This window comes from Chiloscyllium plagiosum, unplaced genomic scaffold, assembly GCF_037043375.1.
Source record: "Chiloscyllium plagiosum isolate Xiang-an unplaced genomic scaffold, Cpla_swu_hap1 HiC_scaffold_6, whole genome shotgun sequence".
NCBI classification, from domain to species: Eukaryota; Metazoa; Chordata; class Chondrichthyes; order Orectolobiformes; family Hemiscylliidae; genus Chiloscyllium; species Chiloscyllium plagiosum.
Genome location: NW_028270144.1, coordinates 48632493 through 48650529, shown reverse-complemented (window position 1 = coordinate 48650529; position 18037 = coordinate 48632493). Strand labels below are relative to the sequence as shown.

Genomic DNA, 18037 nt, shown 5'->3' with positions numbered 1-18037 from the left:
TGAATATGGTTAGGAATATAACTTCAGGTACAGCAGATTAGGGGACGACTATGAGAAGGGGGGGCTGTCAATATAGGACTGAGGGTGTTGTACTTAAATGCTCAGAGCATATGAAACAAGGTAAATGAATTTGTAGCACAGATTGAAATTGGCGGGTATGATGTTAGATTAGATTCCCTACAGTGTGGAAACAAGCCCTTTGGCCGAGGTAGTCCACACCGACCCTCTGAAGAGTAATCCACCCAGACCCATTTCCGTCTGACTAATACACCTAACACTATGGGCAATTTAGCATGGCTAATTCACCTGACCTGCACATCTTTTGGACTGTAGGAGGAAACCGGAGCACCCAGAGGAAACTCGCGCAGACACTGGGAGAATGTGCAAACTCCACACAGACAGTCACCCGAGGCTGGAATCAAATCTGGGATCCTGGTGCTGTGAGGCAGCAGTGCTAACCACTGAGCCACTGTGCCACCCTTATGTTGTGGGTATCACAGAGACAGGATGCCTCTAACAGTAATCAGAATGGATGGCAGAAAATAAATCAGCAGATAGAAAAGGTAGAGCCCAATAGGGAACAGTATTGGGTGATATGTAATGAGGCTGACTTGATTGAGAAGCTTAAATAAAGGAATGCTTGGAGGCAGTGACCATAATATGATAAAATACACCCTGATGTTGAGAGGGTGAAGCTGGAATCAGATGTAATTGTATAACAATTGAATAAGGGTAACTACAAAGACATGAGGGAAGAAGTGGCCAGAGTTGATTGGAAAGGGAGCCTTGAGAAGATGGTGAAGCAGCAATGGCAAGAGTTTTTAGGCACAATTCAAGAGGCACAAAACAAAATTCATCCCAAGCAAGAAGAAGAATACTAAGGGGAAGGTGAGGCAACCATGGCTGACAAAAGAAGTCAGGGACAGCCTACAGTGTGGTGAAAATTAGTGGGAAGCCAGATGATTGGTAAACCTTAAAAACAGCAATGAGCTACTGAAAGAAAGCAATAAGGGAGGAGAAGATGAAATATGAGGGTAATCAAGCTAGCAATATAAAAGAAGACTGAAAGTCTTTTTTTTAGATGTATAAAAGATAAGAGAGGCAAGAGTGGTCATTGGACCACTGGAAAATGAGGCTGGAGAAGTGGAGAGCAAAGAAATGGCAGATGAATTGAATAGGTACTTTGCATCAGTGGTCAGACACTAACCACATGCTAGAACTTTCAATAGAATCAAAGGCAGAGGTGAATGTGATGGTTTGCACTAAGGGAAAAGCTGAAAGGTCTGAAGTATGATAAATCTGTACTGGATGCACTACACCCCAGGAATTTGAAGGACATAGCTGAGGAGACTGTGGAGACATTGATGATGATCTGTCAGGAATTACGGAGTCAGAGAGGGTCCAGTAGGACTGGTAAATGGTTCATGTCACACCCCTGTTTCAAGATGAGATGGGGGCAGAAGATGGGAAATTACTGGCTAGTTAGCTTGACTTCAGTCTTAGAATTCTTATACTGTGGAAACAGGCTATTTGGCCCATCGAGTCCACAGTGACCCTCCAAAGAACATCCCAACTAGACCCATTCCCCTACCCTATTCCTGTAACCCTACATCTCCTATGGCGAATCCATCTAGCTTGCACATCCCTGTACACTTTGGACAAGTTAGCATGGCCAATCCACATAAGCTGCACATCTTTGGACTGTGGCAGAAAACTGCAGCACCTGGAGGAAACCCCTGGAGGAAACCCCTGGAGGAAACAGGGAGAATGTTCAAACTCCACACATACAGTTGCCCAAGGGTGGAATCAAACTGGGTACTTGGTACTGTGTAACAGCAGTGCTAACCACTGAGCCATCGTGCTGCTCCACAGTCATTGGTGAGATTTTAATCCATTATTAAGGATGACGCTATGGAGTGCTTGCAAATGCATGGTAAAATAGGGCTGAGTCAGCAGCTTCATCAAGGGAAAGTGATGCTCAACAAATCTATTAAAATTCTTTGAGTAGATAACGAGCAAGTTTGACAAAAGAAAGCCAGTAGACATGATCTGTTTGGCTTTCCAGAAGGCATTTGACAAGGTGCTGCACTGGACACTGCTACATAAAAAAGAGTCCGTGGTGTTAGGGGCACAGTACTGGCTTGGATAGAAGATTGGTTGACTGGCAGAAGGCAGTGGTAAGATAAGGGTGTTTTTCAAGATGGTGCCAATGACTTACTTTATTTCACAGAGGTCAGTGTTGGGACTGCACCTATCCACATTACACATTAATGATCTGGACAAAGGAACTGAGAGTATTGTTGTTAAAATTGCAGACAACAGAAAGATAGGCGGAAGGACAAGTAGTGTTGAGGAAGCAGGAAGCAGATTGACTTGGATAGGCTAGGGGAGGGGACAAAAAAGTTGGAATACAGTCTGAGAAAATCTAAGGTTATGTACTTTTTGGTAGAAAGAATAGAGGTATTGGCTATTTTCTAAATGAGGAAAGGCTGCAGACATCTGAAGCACAAAAATACTTGAGAATCCTTGTTCAGGATTCTCTTAATGTTAACCTGTAGTTTCAGTTGGCAGTTAGGAAGGCAAATGCAATGTTAGCTTTCATTTTGAAAGGACTAGAATAGAGTCATAGAGTCCTACTGCATGGATACAGACCCTTCGGTCCATGCCGACCAAAACCTCCATCCACACTAACCCCATTTCCCTGCATTTGGTCCATGGATTTCTAAACCTTTCCAATTCATGTATTTGTCCAAATGATTTTTAAATGTTGTTAATGTACCTGCCTCAACCACTCCTGCTGGCAGTCCATGTGCATACCACCCTTTGTGTAAAAATATTGCCCCTCAGGTTCCTTTATATTCTTTCCTCCCTAATCTTAAACTGATGCTTTCCAGTCCTCAATTCCCCACCCAGGGAAAAAGACTGAGCATATTCACCCTATTCATGCCTCTCATGATCTTATACATTTTTATAAGATTCCCCCTCAATTTCCCACGCTCTAAAGAAAAGAAGTCCGAGCTTGTCCAACCTCTCCCTATAATTAAGGCCACTGAGCCCTGGCAACATCCATGTAAGTTTCTTTTCTACTCTTTCCAGTTTAATAACATCCTTCCTAAAGCAAGGTGACTAAAACTGAATACAATACACCAAATGCAGCCTCACCAACATTATAGAGTCATAGAGATGTACAGCATGGAAACAGACCCTTCGGTCCAACCCGTCCATGCCGACCAGATATCCTAACCCAATCTAGTCCCACCCGCCAGCACCCGGCCCATATCCCTCCAAACCCTTCCTATTCATATACCCTTCCAAATGCCTCTTAATGTTGCAATTGTACCAGCCTCCACTACTTCCTCGGGCAGCTCATTCCATACACGTACCATCCTCTGCGTGAAAACTTTGCCCCTTAGGTCTCTTTTATATCTTTCCCCTCTCACTCTAAACCTATGCCCTCTTGTTCTGGACTCCCCCATCCCAGGGAAAAGACTTTGCCTATTTATCCTATCCATCCCTCTCATAATTTTGTAAACCTCTATAAGGTCACCCCTCAGCCTTCGATGCTCCAGGGAAAACAGCTCCAGCCTATTCTGCCTCTTCCTATAGCTTAAATCCTCCAACCCTGGCAACATCCTTGTAAATCTTTTCTGAACCCTTTCAAGTTTTACAACATCTTTCCGATAGGAAGGAGACCAGAATTGCACGCAATATTTCAACAGTTGCCTAACCAATGTCCTGTACAGTTGCAACATGACCTCCCAACACCTGTACTCAATACTCTGACCAATAAAGGAAAGCATACCAAACGCCTTCTTCACTATCCTATCGACGTGCGACTCCACTTTCAAAGAGCTATGAACCTACATTCCAAGTTCTCTTTGTTCAGCAACACTCCCTAGGACCTTACCATTAAGTGTATAAGTCCTGCTAAGGTTTGCTTTCCTAAAATGCAGCACCCGCATTTATCTGAATTAAACTCCATCTGTCACTTCTCAGCCCATTGGCCCATCTGGTCCGGATCCTCTTGTAATTTGAGGTAACCCACTTCACTGTCCACTACACCTCCAATTTTGGTGTCATCTATAAACTTACTAATTGTACCTCTTATGCTCACATTCAAATCATTTATGTAAATGACAAAAAGTATAGGACCCAGCACCAATCCTTGTGGCACTCCACTGGTCACAGGCTCCAATCTGAAAAACAACCCTCCACCATCACCTTCTGTCTTCTACTTTGAGCCAGTTCTGTATGCAAATGGATAGTTCTCCCTGTATTCCATAAGATCTAACCTTGCTAATCAGTCTCCCATGAACTGCAACATAACTTCTCAATGTCTATACTCAGTGCCCTGACTGATGAAGGCCAGTGTGCCAAAAGTCTTCTTCACTGCCCTGTCTACCTGTGACTCCACCTTCAGAGAACCATGCATCTGAACTCTAAGGTCCCTCTGATTCACTACGTACGATTCACCATTCCTGTCTTGATTTGACTTTCCAAACTGCAAGATCTCCCATTTATCAATACCAAACTTCATTTGCCATTTCTCGGCCCACTTCCCCAGCTCATCAAGGTCTTGCTGCAATTTCTGATAACCTTCCTTACTGTCCACGATGCCACCTATTTTAGTGTCATCTGCAAATAGCAATGGGCCCAGCACTGACTCCTGAGGCACTCCACGAGTCACAGAATTTCAGTCCGATAAGCATCCTTTCACTACTACCCTCTGATTCCTACCATCAAGCCAATTGTGTGTCCAATTTGCCAGCTACCCCGAATCCCATGCGTTCTAACCTTCCAGAGCAGCCTACCATATGGAACCTTATAAGAGGCCTTACTGAAACCCATATAGACTAAGTCTATCATCCTGCTCTTGTCAACCTTGCTGGCCACTTCATCAAAAAACTCTAACAAGTTTGCGAGGCTTGCTCTTCTACACACAAAGCCATGCTAACTATTTCTAATCAAACCTAATCTTTCCAAATGCATGTATATCTTATCTCTCAGAATCTTCATAAATAACTTAGCTATCACAGATGTTAGGCTTGTTGATCTATAGTTACCAGGTTTCTCTTTGCAGCCCTTCTTGAATAAGGGCACAACATTTGCTACCCTCCAGTCTTCTGGGACCGCACTCTTGGCTAACAATGATGCAAAAATATCAGCCAGGAACCCTGCAGGTTATTTTCTAGACTCTTGCAGGTTCTTGGATATGTCTGGTCAGGACCAGGAAATTTATTCACCTTCATACATTCTAATACATTCAACACCTCCTCTACTATGATGTGGACTGTCCCCAAGATATGGCCACTAACTTTCCCAAGTCTTCATGTCTTTCTCCACAGTAAACACGGAGAAAAATACAGAAGTAGATATGTACTGCCGAGAATGGATAAGGCACTGGTCAAGTGCAGCAGGTCAGGCAGCATCCAAGGAGCAGGAGAATTGACGTTTCGGGCATGAGCCCTTCTTCAGGAATGAGGACAGTGTGCCAAGCAGACTAAGATAAAAGGTAGGGAGGAGGGACTTGGGGGAGGAGCGTTGGAAATGCGATAGGTGGAAGGAGGTTAAGGTGAGGGTGATAAGGTGAGGGTGATAGGTCGGAGTGGGGGTGGGGGCGGAGAGGTCAAGAAGAAGATTGCAGGTTAGGAAGGTGGTGCTGAGTTCGAGGGTTGGGACTGAGACAAGGTGGGGGGAGGGGAAATGAGGAAACTGGAGAAATCTGAGTTCATCCCTTGTGGTTGGAGGGTTCCTAGGTGGAAGATGAGGCGCTCTTCCTCCAGCTGTCATGTTCCTATGGTCTGGCGATGGAGGAGTCCAAGAAGCTGCATGTCCTTGGTGGAGTGGGAGGGGGAGTTGAAGTGTTGAGCCACGGGGTGGTTGGGTTGGTTGGTCCAGGTGTCCCACAGGTGTTCTCTGAAACGTTCCGCAAGTAGGCGGCCTGTCTCCCCAATATAGAGGAGGCCACGTCGGGTGCAGCGGATGCAGTAAATGATGCCCACACCTCCCCCCTTACTTCCCTCCAAGGCCCCAAGGGATCCTTCCATATCCGCCACAAATTCACCTGCACCCCCACACACATCATTTACTGCATCCGCTGCACCCGATGTGGCCTCCTCTATATTGGGGAGACAGGCCGCCTACTTGAGGAACGTTTCAGAGAACACCTCTGGGACACCCGGACCAACCAACCCAACCACCCCATGACTCAACACTTCAACTCCCCCTCCCACTCCACTCCATGTCCAAGAACATGCAGTTCCTTGGACTCCTCCATCGCCAGACCATAGCATCACGATGGCTGGAGGAAGAGCGTCTCATCATCCGCCTAGGAACCCTCCAACCACAGGGGATGAACTCAGATTTCTCCAGTTTTTTCATTTCCCCTCCCCCCACCTTGTCTCAATCCCAACCCTCGAACTCAGCACCACCTTCCTAACCTGCGATCTTATTCCTGACCTCTCCGCCCCCATGCCCGAAATGTCGATTCTCTTGCTCCTTGGATGCTGCCTGACCTGTTGTGCTTTTCCAGCAACACATTTTCAGCTCTGATCTCAGCATCTGCAGTCCTCACTTTCTCCTAAGGCACTGGTCAGACCACATTTGGAAGACCGCAAGCAGTTTTGGACCCTGCATCTAAGGAGGGATGTGCTAGCCTTGGAGGGGGTCCAGAGGAGATCTCAAGAATGATCGCAGAAATGAAGGGCTTGTTAGAGGAGCAGTTATAGATTATGGATCTGTTCTTGATAGAATTTAAAGGATGAGGGGGATCTCGGCAAAACTTATAGAATATTGAGAAGCCTGGATAGTATGGATATGGAGAAGATGTGTGCTCTAGTAGGAATGACTGGGAGCCTCAGAATGAAAGGGCAATCCTTTAGAACTGAGATGAGGATGAATTTCTTTAGCCAGAGGGAGGTGAATCTGCGGAATTTGTAAGACAGAGACAGATATATGCTTAATTATTTAAGGGGATCAAAGGTTGCAGGAAGAAGGCAGGAGAATGGGGTTGAGAAACATATCAGCAAAGATCAAACGGCAAAGCAGACTTGATGGGCCGAATGATTAATTTTTATGGTCCTATGTGTGATGGTTGGATTCTCTAACATTGGGATGATCATTGCCTGACACTTGTGTGGCTGGAATGTTACTTGCCACTTGTCGGCCAAAGCCTGGATATTTGTGAGTGCCTTCTGTTTTTGGACATAGAGGAGTCACAAATGGTACAATCCTGTACAGTCTTCAGTGAACATCTCTATTTCTGACATTATGATAGAGGAAGGTCATTGAAGATGGTTGGGCACTATTTCCTTTCATCTGTGATGACTGACCTCCAAAAATCACAATCACCTTTCATTGTGTCTGGTATGACTCCAAGCAGTGGAGGTTCTCCCCGTGATCCCATTGACTCTAATTTTGCTAGGGGTCCTTGATTCCGCACTCAGTCAAATATAGCCATGATGTCAAGAGAAGTGGATCTGATTTCATCTCTGGAATTCAATTCTTTTTCTGATACTGTCATCGATGGATTGACAGATAGGTACCCATCAGATCCAGATGTGGATGAGTTCAAGTAATTTTTTTCTCTTTTGTTGGTCCTCTCACCTCTTCCCACTGATTCATCAGTCCAGAACATCTGGAGGCCAAGGCTAGTGTTCTGGGAACATGTATTTAACTCACACCACAGCAGATGGCAAAATTGGAATTCAATAAAATATCTGGAATAAAAGGCTACTGTAATGAGACCAACTAACCATTATTGATTTTCACAATACAAATAACCCATCTAATTCATTAATTCCGTTCAGGGAAGGAAATCTGCCATTCTTACATGTCTGGCCAACATGTGACTTCAGATCCATAGCATTGTGGTTGACTGTTAAACTATTCTATGGGTGACAATAGTGATAACCAGAAAAACATATTGGCCATATTTGACCTAATGCCACAAGAATTCTTCAGGATTAATATTGAGGACTTTCAGGGCAGCCCTCTCCCATCTGCATGCCATCACCTCTGCTGGGCCTGTCCTGCTAATGGGCATGATATACCCATGCATGTGGTGCTTGGGACATTCTTTGTAAGGTATGATACTATGAATATTACAGTGTAAGGCTGTTACTTGCCTAGTTTGTGAGACTGCTCTCCCAATTTTGGAACTAGCCGTCAGCTGTTAGTAAAGCCAAATTTGTAGGGTGGACAGGGCATTGTCATTCCCAGTGCTCGGATAGATGCCAAATGGTCTAACTGGTTTATTTCTTTCCTTTAGACTCTTTGGTAGTTTGATACAACTGAGTGACTTTCAGAGAGCAGTTAAGAGTCAACCACATTGCTATGGGTCTGGGGTCACATGTAGACCAGACAGGCAAAAATTGTGGGTCCTTCCCTGAATGGAATTAGTGAGCCAGATGGGTTGCCTTTATTACGAAAACCAATGACAGTTAGTTGGTCTCATTACAGTAGCTTTTTATTTCAGACTTTTTATTGAATTCAAATTCCGTCTTTTGCTGTGGTGTGATTTAAACACATGCCCCCAGAACATTAGCCTGTCTTCTGGATTAGTAGCCGAGTGATGTTCTATTATTTCTTTGCCTCCCCTCAAAAGTGAATTTTGTGAATATGCAAAGTGTTTTGAAAGTTGTAGCTATGCTGCTTGCAGTACTTAGATCTTCTGATATTAGAATGATCATGCAGCATAGTAGCACCCTAAATCTATGATATAGCTGCTTATGACTATTCCAAACAACATCCAATCTATGTGGTAAAATAATCTATTCACAATTTCACTGCATGATATCATTTTTTCACCTTTTTCCTGATTTCAAGCTTACAGTTTGATTGGGAGTAACTGAAGACGATCTATTGGTTGGAAGGATTGTTCGTTCGTTTTGTAATACTCACTTTGCATTGCAATAGGTGCTCCATGCCTTTATTGATGCTGTTTTTGAAGAGTGGATGAAGCAAAACAGCCCCGCAATGAGCTCTTGGCCAGAGGAGATGGCACCGATTGGCCACAACAGGCAATCTAACATGGTGCCATTTTATCCACCTGTGACCAATGAGGAACTGTTTGTATCATCAGCTGATCTTGGTTATTCGTATGAAATTGAATTGTCAGGTAGGTTGTAAAAACAGTCTCTCACTTTATTTCATTCTTCTCCCAGCTTGAGTGCAAAGAAATATGATTTGCACTGTGACCTTCTCTATATAAAGTCATTATTGGCCAGCAGGCAGAATACTTCAATAGATTTACTTAGTTTCATTTGAAAGGCAAATTGTTTGGAGTCAATATTCACGAGAGGCATGGGAAGGGAGGGAGAACAACTGAATCATTGAATCATATAGTGCAAAGAGACCCTTCGGTCCATCGAGTCTGCATTGACAAAATACCATTCTAAATCTACACTAGGCCCACTTTCAAGCACTTGGCCCATTGCCTTACATCTTATGACATTTCAGGTGTACATTCAAGTATATTTTAAAGTTTTTGAGGTTCCCCACCTCAACTACCCTCCATGCAGTGCAGTTCAGATTCCCACCGCCCTCTGAGTGAAAATATGTTTTCTCAAATTCCCTTTTGACCTCCTGCCTTTCACTTTAAAATGATGCTGCCTTCTCATTGACCCATCAGCTAAGTGGAACAACTGCTTCCTATCCACTTGTCCGTGCCCCTCATAATCTTATCCACATCAATCAAGTCTCCCTAAGTCTACTTTACTCTAAAGCTCCATCCCAGAAAATCTCTTGGTGAATCGCCTCTCCACCTGCTCCAGTGCACTCGTTTTCTTGTACTATGGTGATCACAGCTAATGCAATACTCCAGCAATAGCCCATCCAAAGTCCTGTATAGCTCCAGCATAATTTCCCTGCCAAGATACTCTATGCCATGAATGACAAAGAGAAGCACCTTGTATGCCTTCTTAACTATCCTATTAACATGTCTTGCCATCTTCAGGGATCTGTTCACAAGCACCCAAGATCCTTGTGTTCCTTTGAACTTCTTAGTGTCCTACAAATCATTGGATATTCTGCTACTACATAGGAAACATTAAACTATGTCAGTCCAAGTTCCTGTCAAACTTAATGATAGTCCAAAGATGTGCAGGTTAGGTGGATTAGCCATGGTAAATGCAGGATTAGAACATAGAACATAGAAAAGTACAGCACAAAACAGGCCCTTCGACCCACAATGTTGTTCTGAGGATTATTCCTAATCTAAAATGAAATAACCTAACCTACGCAGCCCTCAATTCACTGCTATCCATGTGCATATCCAGCAGTGTCTTAAAAGTCCCTAATGACTCTGCTTCCACCACCACTGCTGGCAACGCATTCCATACGTTCTCAACTCTCTGTGTAAAGAACCTAACTCTGACATCTCCTCTATGCCTTCCTCCTAACACCTTAAAACTATGACACCTCGTGGTCAATCCTGCAGTGGGGAAAAGTCTCTGGCTATTGACTCTATCCATGCCTCTCATTACCTTGTATACCTCAATCAGGTCACCTCTCTTGCTCCTTCTCTCCAGAGAGAAAAGTCCGAGCTTAGTCAGTCTCTCTGCATAAGACAAGCACTCCAGTCCAAGCAGCATCATGGTAAACCTTCTTTGCACCCCTTCCAAAGCCTCCATATCTTTCCTATAATTGGGCGACCAGAACTGGACACAATATTCCAACGGTGACCTCACCAGGATTTTGTAGAGTTCCAGCAAAACCACGTGGTTCTTTAACTCGATCGCCCTGTTAATGAAAACCAAAACACCATATGCTTTCTTAACAACCCTATCCACTTGGGTGGCAACTTTGAGGGATCTATGCACTTGAAAACCAAGGTCTGGCTGTTCTTCCACACTGCCAAGAATCCTATCTTTAATCCAATATTGAGCATTCAAGTTTGACCTTCCAAAATGCATTACCTTGCATTTATCCAGGTTGAACTTTTTCTGCAGTGTAGAGATTCTATTCTATGATTCTATGACTTCATTTTTATGAGGTTTCCCACATGGATTTCAAAAGATTGAGCTGAAGTGGCCTGCTTTTAAGTTTTTTATTTACATAAATGGTAAATGAAAAAAAATGCTATTTACAAAGTAAGACCTTTTTTTTATAATTTAGAGGTTATGAAACAAAACATGTACAAATAACTTCATCTCTATATATATGTTTAACCTTTCCAATGAAGGATCATCTTAGACTTGAAACAATAACTCTTGTCACAGATACTGTCAGTCTTTCTGGGTTTCTCCAGAATTTTCTCTTTAAATCAGTTTTCTCACATTTGTAGTATTATTTATGTATTTAAGCTGGTAAGTGTTCAGCATTAAGCAGCTGTAGTCATGTTCCCTCCTCCCAAGATAAACAATCTTGGATTGTGTATGATTTGACTATTTTTCAAATTTATTTTTGATTGGATGTGGGTGTCACTAGCAAGGCCAATATTTGTGCCCAGCCCTCATTGCTGTTGCACTGAATGTCTCGCTTAGCCATTTCAGAAATGTTATTACACAGGGTAAACCCCTCTGCTAATTTAAACCAGCCACACAGCAGATATTCACCCTATGCTATAATCTGTGAAAATTCGAGAGGCAAAGAACTATCCCAAAGGTCACTATTTCAAGTAAAAATGAACAACTTTATTCTTTAAGTCCAACAGAGAATATCAAAACCAACAACTATTTACAACTTCTTTCTCTTAAAACTTATCTTTTACCTCCCACTCTACAATTCTATACCAATTAAAAAATCCTGATTAAGATTTACAAAAACAAATCACGTTTCTAAACCAGTCAGCTTTGCCGATTCTTCTTTATAGATTTTCCTCTGTAGATTCTCTCCAGGTCAGCCTCGATGTTCTGCTGCACAAACTCTCCACAGACAGGTACCTTTCACAGAGCTCTTTAGCTAAAAGTCTACATTCATTGGCCTTTGGCAGTTCTTCCCATTACTGTTCAAAATGTCCGGTTTTATACCTCAAAACTTTGGATCATTTCACTGGTTTTAATATTATCAAAATACTTCAAAATAAATTCAAATTTGATTGGATTTTCATATCTTGCGGCATCATTTAAACTGATTGGCCAAATTTGAATTTGTTTTTGTTTCATGGCAACACAGCTGCTGCTATTTGTTTTGACCAAGTGTTACATTGTTACCTTGTTCAAGAATCTCTGTATTTGTCCATCCTTGCTAGCTTCTCAACTCTCCTAAAGATACAGTACACCTCCACACCTTCATAACAGAGGGCAGTTAAGAGTTAACCACATTGCTGTGGATCTGGAATTACATGTAGGCCAAACCAAGAAAGGATGGCAGATTTTCTTCCAGATAGGACATTAGTGTTAGATTTTTACAGTAATTGGTAATGGCCTCCATCACTGAGATTAGTTTTTAATTCCAAATTTGATTAAGACATAATATTCTTTGCTGCAATTCCAGAGAGAGGCAGGAAGGATTGCAAACATGCATTTTGGGAAAGTGATTGGAAGTCAGAGACTGGGTGGTGGGCATGGGGAGGAGTTGGATTACAGTTGCAGTGCAGCATATTGAAGGAGAAGGAGTAAGAGAGGTTAGTCGTCAGAATGAGGAAGAGATTGGACATCAATCAAAGACTAAAGTTTAGGAAATTTGGGAGGTGGGGAGAATGTTGGTGGGAAATTGGAGGGCAAGGTGGTGCCAGTGGTTTTACACTTTTTTTTGTGGACAAGGTTTCAGTTAGTTCAAAGTTTGTGCGAAGATTTGTAGCTCGGGTGCTCGTTGTTGTGGTTCTGTTCACCGAGCTGGGAATTTCTGATGCAGACATTTCGTCCCCTGTCTAGGAGACATCCTCAGTGCTTGGGAGCCTCCTGTGAAGGGCTTCTGTGATCTTTCCTCCGGTATTTGTAGTGGTTTGAATCTGCCGCTTCTGGTTGTCAGTTCCAGCTGTCCGTTGCAGTGGCCGGTATATTGGGTCCAGGTCAATATGCTTCAAATCTTCGCACAAACTTTGAGAGACGCTAAGACAAGCCAGGAATTGGGATTCCTGTGCCAACCGCCTAAGCGCCACATACGAACAACTCCGGTTCCTGCATGAATGCCAAAAGAATCAAATTCTTCCACCATATGTTAGATACAGACCACCAGTCAAAAACCCACAAGCCAGGGACACAGCCAGACAGAATGGATTCAGAATGATCCAGGTAATGATTACAGACGCTCACAACAGACTTCACAAATACAGAAAAGAAATTGCACGCCAAAAATCGTTAATTTCAAAAACCACAAATCAGGAATGGACCCGGACCATAGAACAGGCCGTCACCATAGGACAGAACAGGACCACACAACGCAAAAAAATGGCACTAAAAGAAAAAATGGCCAAACTAACACACAACAGAGAGGACACCACAACACACACCTGGGTTAGAAACTCTCCCACAGACATCTCACAGACACGGAAAGAATAATACTGGCCAAGGGACTCAACTACAACCATAGGGACGCCAATACAGCAGACTTCCTAGCAGCACTAGAATGCACACTCAGGAACAATGGACTGACAGAAGAGACAAAGTATCGTACCTCTTATAACAAGGAAAAATAAGCACATTGACCTGGACCCAATATACCGGCCACTGCAACGGACAGCTGGAACTGGCAACCAGAAGCAGCAGATTCAAACCACTACAAATATCGGAGGAAAGATCACAAAAGCGCTTCACAGGAGGCTCCCAAGCACTGAGGATGTCTCCTAGACGGGGGACGAAACGTCTGCACCAGAAATTTCAGTTAGTTCCCTGACCGACTAAACTAATATGGAATTGGGAAGCTGAAAGAGGTGTTAGGCCCATTTTCACCTAGACAAAGCACCTGAATGCCCGTTATATTTTAGATAAGGAACACTATTCCTCTGTCTTGATTCAATTTGGTGACCACAGTGAGCTCGTGCCTTCATGTAGGACAAGGAGCAGCCTCTGTAGCTTTGTAAAAAGGGGAGACTTTGCATTGTAATTTCACAGTGAAATTTTCCAAATTATAGGAATATTTAACCATGAGTAATCCAGCATTTTTAAAGACTTCATTCGTTTATAATCCATAAAATTAACTTGTTTCATGTAATCTACAGAATTTAATATTTCCTTGGGTACCAAGCTAGCTGCGACCATCAGTGGAATCTTGCTGGGCCTTGTCCTGTTTGCTGTACTGCTGATGCTAATTCTGCAACGACGAAAGAATAGGGGTTTTGAACCTTTGTTAAGTTCAGAATTTTCCAACAAGATGTACACTGAAGAAGCTTAGTTTATGCAACAGTTTATTACTATTAATCTTTTATCCCTTTTGCAATGTTGTTTTGTGTCAGCAGTGCTATAATGTAAGATCATATAATACCAATGTATGTATAAGCTGATGAATTTGTATTTGATTCTTAGCATGATCTGTTTTATCAATGATGAGAAAATAACTGATTTGTCAGTTGGGAAGAATATGCTGTTTTTGTTGTCTGACATGATGATACATGATTTAGAGCTTTTTAGGATGTAATGGGCAAGGTTTGCTGCTGTGGCTTTTGCTGGGCAGCTTTTTAAAATGCAGATTAGATCTTTGATTTTCAAAATATTTTCAAAACCAAAATATAGCTGCAATAAGAATGAAATTCTAATTCATTTTCTATATTTCCAATTTATGATACTGTTATGACTAAGGTTATAGGAATGAACTGTCTTTCTGTAGTTCCACACATCACAACATAGATTTTAATGTTTATCTGGTTACCGATATGTTCAATTATATACTTCACTAATTTCAGAATGTAAAAGAAAATTCCATCAACCAGGTTTCTTTTATATTAACAAAATTATTGAATTATTATAAGACTCATTCAACAAAGGTGCAAAGCTGGTTAACACATACTTTAAAATTCGAAAGATTAAATATTAAGCCTTTCAAGTAACCTTACACAAATTAAGTTTCTCAGCTAATACCAATTTTTTAAAAAAACTTTGCATAATTGCTCATTTGTAAAAGAAGAAAATAAGATGTGATCTGTTCCAGGTGATATTTGGTTTGGGGTTAAGACACAAGTGCATAGGTGTCACTAGACCCGTGTGGTTGTTATTTTCAGAAGCAACTCGTTCAGGAGATATTGAAATAAAGTCTTCTAGAAGCTTCTCAGGAGAATGGCTACAACAGATTTTCCAGCTCTCCCACATGGCACTCAAAAATGCTTTTCCCAAAAAAAGTTGGGAAAGGATGTCTCAGTTGGCTTTTCGATTAACAGGCTATACCAACTGCCTTTTTGGAATAATATGCAAAACACAACTCAGAAATAACTGACAATCATAATCCCTGACATGTAACGTCCCTGTTCATATATTCAAGTAGTTCCAGAATCCATAAGAATCTGATTGTTTGCTTAGCTCAATTGTCTTTCCCAATAAGTGCTTGATGGAAAAGTCAAAAGTGTCCTTTTCAGTGATTTTTTTTTAAAAAGATAAATCCAGCCAACTCCATAGTCTTCTAAATGACTCAATTTTTACAATATTTTAACCCTGAGTCTTAAAAAATTTTGATAACCTTCATAACAATAGGTGCTTTAAAAATAAACATATAGCAGACATTAATCCAACACATTATTCCAACTTATGTGCAAGTTCCTTTGTCTCATGTACTGTGGTGAGATTATAAAAAGTTGTTTCTCGGAAATGTGTCAGTTTTATGATCCATAGTGTAACTCAACATACTGCCAATAAATGAAATTCCTCCCTTTTTATGTCTCACTGCTTTCTCATTGATTATAAAGTTAATTTTAATTTCCCTCAGAGGTCTGAAGAAGTGGTATGGAAACCCTGCTGCCTTCTAAGTGTCACCCAACATAGGCTTAACGCAGAAAGAGTACGTGGTGAATGATGAGACATGGGGTCCCCATTGTTAATCACTCATTGAGATATGCTGCAATAAGAAAGGGGTATCTAAAGTTAACCTCTGCCCTTTATGTAGGTTCCAATACCCCCTCACTTCCCACTTTGCTGGAACCTCATTAGAAACACTTGCACGTTGCCCTACTTGTCCCTGTCTGAGGATTCTAACAACAATCATAGGACCCATTGCAATACCAGCAGTAGCCTGCTGTCCTGGTGACGCTGTCAGTAATGTCGAGTTGCCAGCCTCAGATTAGTTCTTTGTCTTCAATTGTGTTGGAGGAGTGGGTGTGGGATGTTTGCCCCATACCAAATGGATTGGTGAATCTTGGCAGTTGGGTTCCATTGCCAAGCAGGCATTATATTCTTAAAAGAAACTCAAAGATCTATGGATGCTGGAAATCAGAAAAGAACAGAAATTTCTGGAAAAGGTCAACATATCTGGCAACATCTGTGAAGCGAAATCAGAGTTAACGTTGCAAGTCCAGTGACTATTCTTCAGTACAGACTGTAGCTAGGAAAAGGTTGCTTTATGTGCGAAAGATGGGGTGAGCGCAGGGGGAGGAGGAAATGCTAGATGGCGATGAAGCCCAGCGAGAGAGAGAGAGAGACAAAAAAAATTTGGGCAGAAAAAGGAATGTGAAAAGAGCAGCCTGGGAGAATCAATAGCTACTAATGATGATCATTAGTGAATGACAATGGGTTTGTGGTAGCAGCTCATATGATGACATGGCCTGGCGTTTGGTGGGTTGAGGTAAAGACATGGGAGAAGTTGCTCAGGACCTACAATTATTGAACTTGATATTGAGTCCTGAAGGGCTGCTGGGTCCCAATTGGAAAATGAGATGCTGTTCTAGCAATTTTGAGCTTCGCTTCGCTGGAATACTGCAGCAAACCTGAGACAGAAATGTTGCCCAGGGAACATGCTGTGTTGAAGTGCCAGGCAACAGGAAGCTCAGTGCTATTTTTGAAGACAAACACGGGTGTTCTGCAAAGCAGTTGCTCAGTCTGCATTTTGTTTCCACAATGTAGAGCAGACGGCATTGCAAGCAATTAAAACAGTAGACAATATTGAGTGAAGTACACATAGATTGCTGCTATGCTTGGAAGATGTGTATGAGGCCTTGGATAATCAGGAGGGAGGAATTAAGCATAAATGTGTTGTAATCTGGATTAGTGGTGCTGGAAGAACACAGCAGTTCAGGCAGCATCCGAGGAGCAGCGAAATTGACGTTTTGGACAAAAGCCGCTTTTGCCCGAAACGTCGATTTTACTTCTCCTCTGATGCTGCCTGAACTGCTGTGGTCTTCCAGTACCACTAATCCAGAATCTGGTTTCCAGCATCTGCAGTAATTATTTTTACCCCATAAATGTGTTGTAACTTTTACCATGGCAAAACACTGTTAGAGTATGAGGAGGTATTGGGATTGCAGGAGGAGTGGATCAAGGTGTCCCAGGAGGAATGGTTCCTGTGGAAGGGTGACAAGGAAGGGAAAGGGTTATGTGTCTAGTGGTGGCATCCTGCTAGAGGTGGCAGAAATGAAGGCTAATGATCCTTTTGATGTGGAGGCTGATGGGATGGTAGTTGAGGTTCAGGGAACCCTATGCTGTTGTGGGAGGGAAGATAAGGGGTGAGGGCTGAAGTAAAGTAGATGGGTTCGACACGATTGAGAGTCCTGTCATCCCCAATAACAGGGAATCCCTGGCTGAGGAAGAAGGTGGACAATTTGGAGGACCCCCCCTATAGATACTGCCAACATCAGAACAGTTGCAATGGAGTTGGAAAAACTGGGAGAATGGATTAGAGTACTTACAGGGAGCAGGGTGCAGGGGTGTATAGTTAAGGTAACAATGGGAGTTGGTGGGTTTGTAGTGGAATTTGGTAGCCAGCCCATCCCCAGAAATGGAAACAGATATGTCAAGGAAGGGAATGGAGGAGTTCAAGATGGAATAGGTGAAGATGGGAGTTGAGTGAAAATTGGAAGCAAAATTGATAAACTTTTCTAATTCTGGATGAGAGAGGAAAACAGCACTGATGATATCATTGATATACCAGAGAAAGAGTTGTGGAAGGGGGCCCAAGTAGGACTTGATTAAGGAAGGCCAGCTGGTGAAGGTTGGTGAAGGATGGAACGGTTCAGGCC

At 42.5% G+C, this 18037-nt stretch overlaps 1 protein-coding gene across 1 annotated transcript in view; it reads left to right on the top strand.

Annotated features, from left to right (window-relative positions):
* Positions 1-15741, top strand: part of dct (dopachrome tautomerase) — a 60100-nt gene extending 44359 nt beyond the window's left edge. The window contains exons 7-8 of the mRNA XM_043691451.2: positions 8917-9118; positions 14102-15741. Coding sequence (XP_043547386.1) covers positions 8917-9118; positions 14102-14274 — 375 coding nt within the window. The 3' untranslated portion in view covers positions 14275-15741. The remainder of the gene's footprint in view (positions 1-8916; positions 9119-14101) is intronic.
* Positions 15742-18037: the final 2296 nt, after the last annotated feature.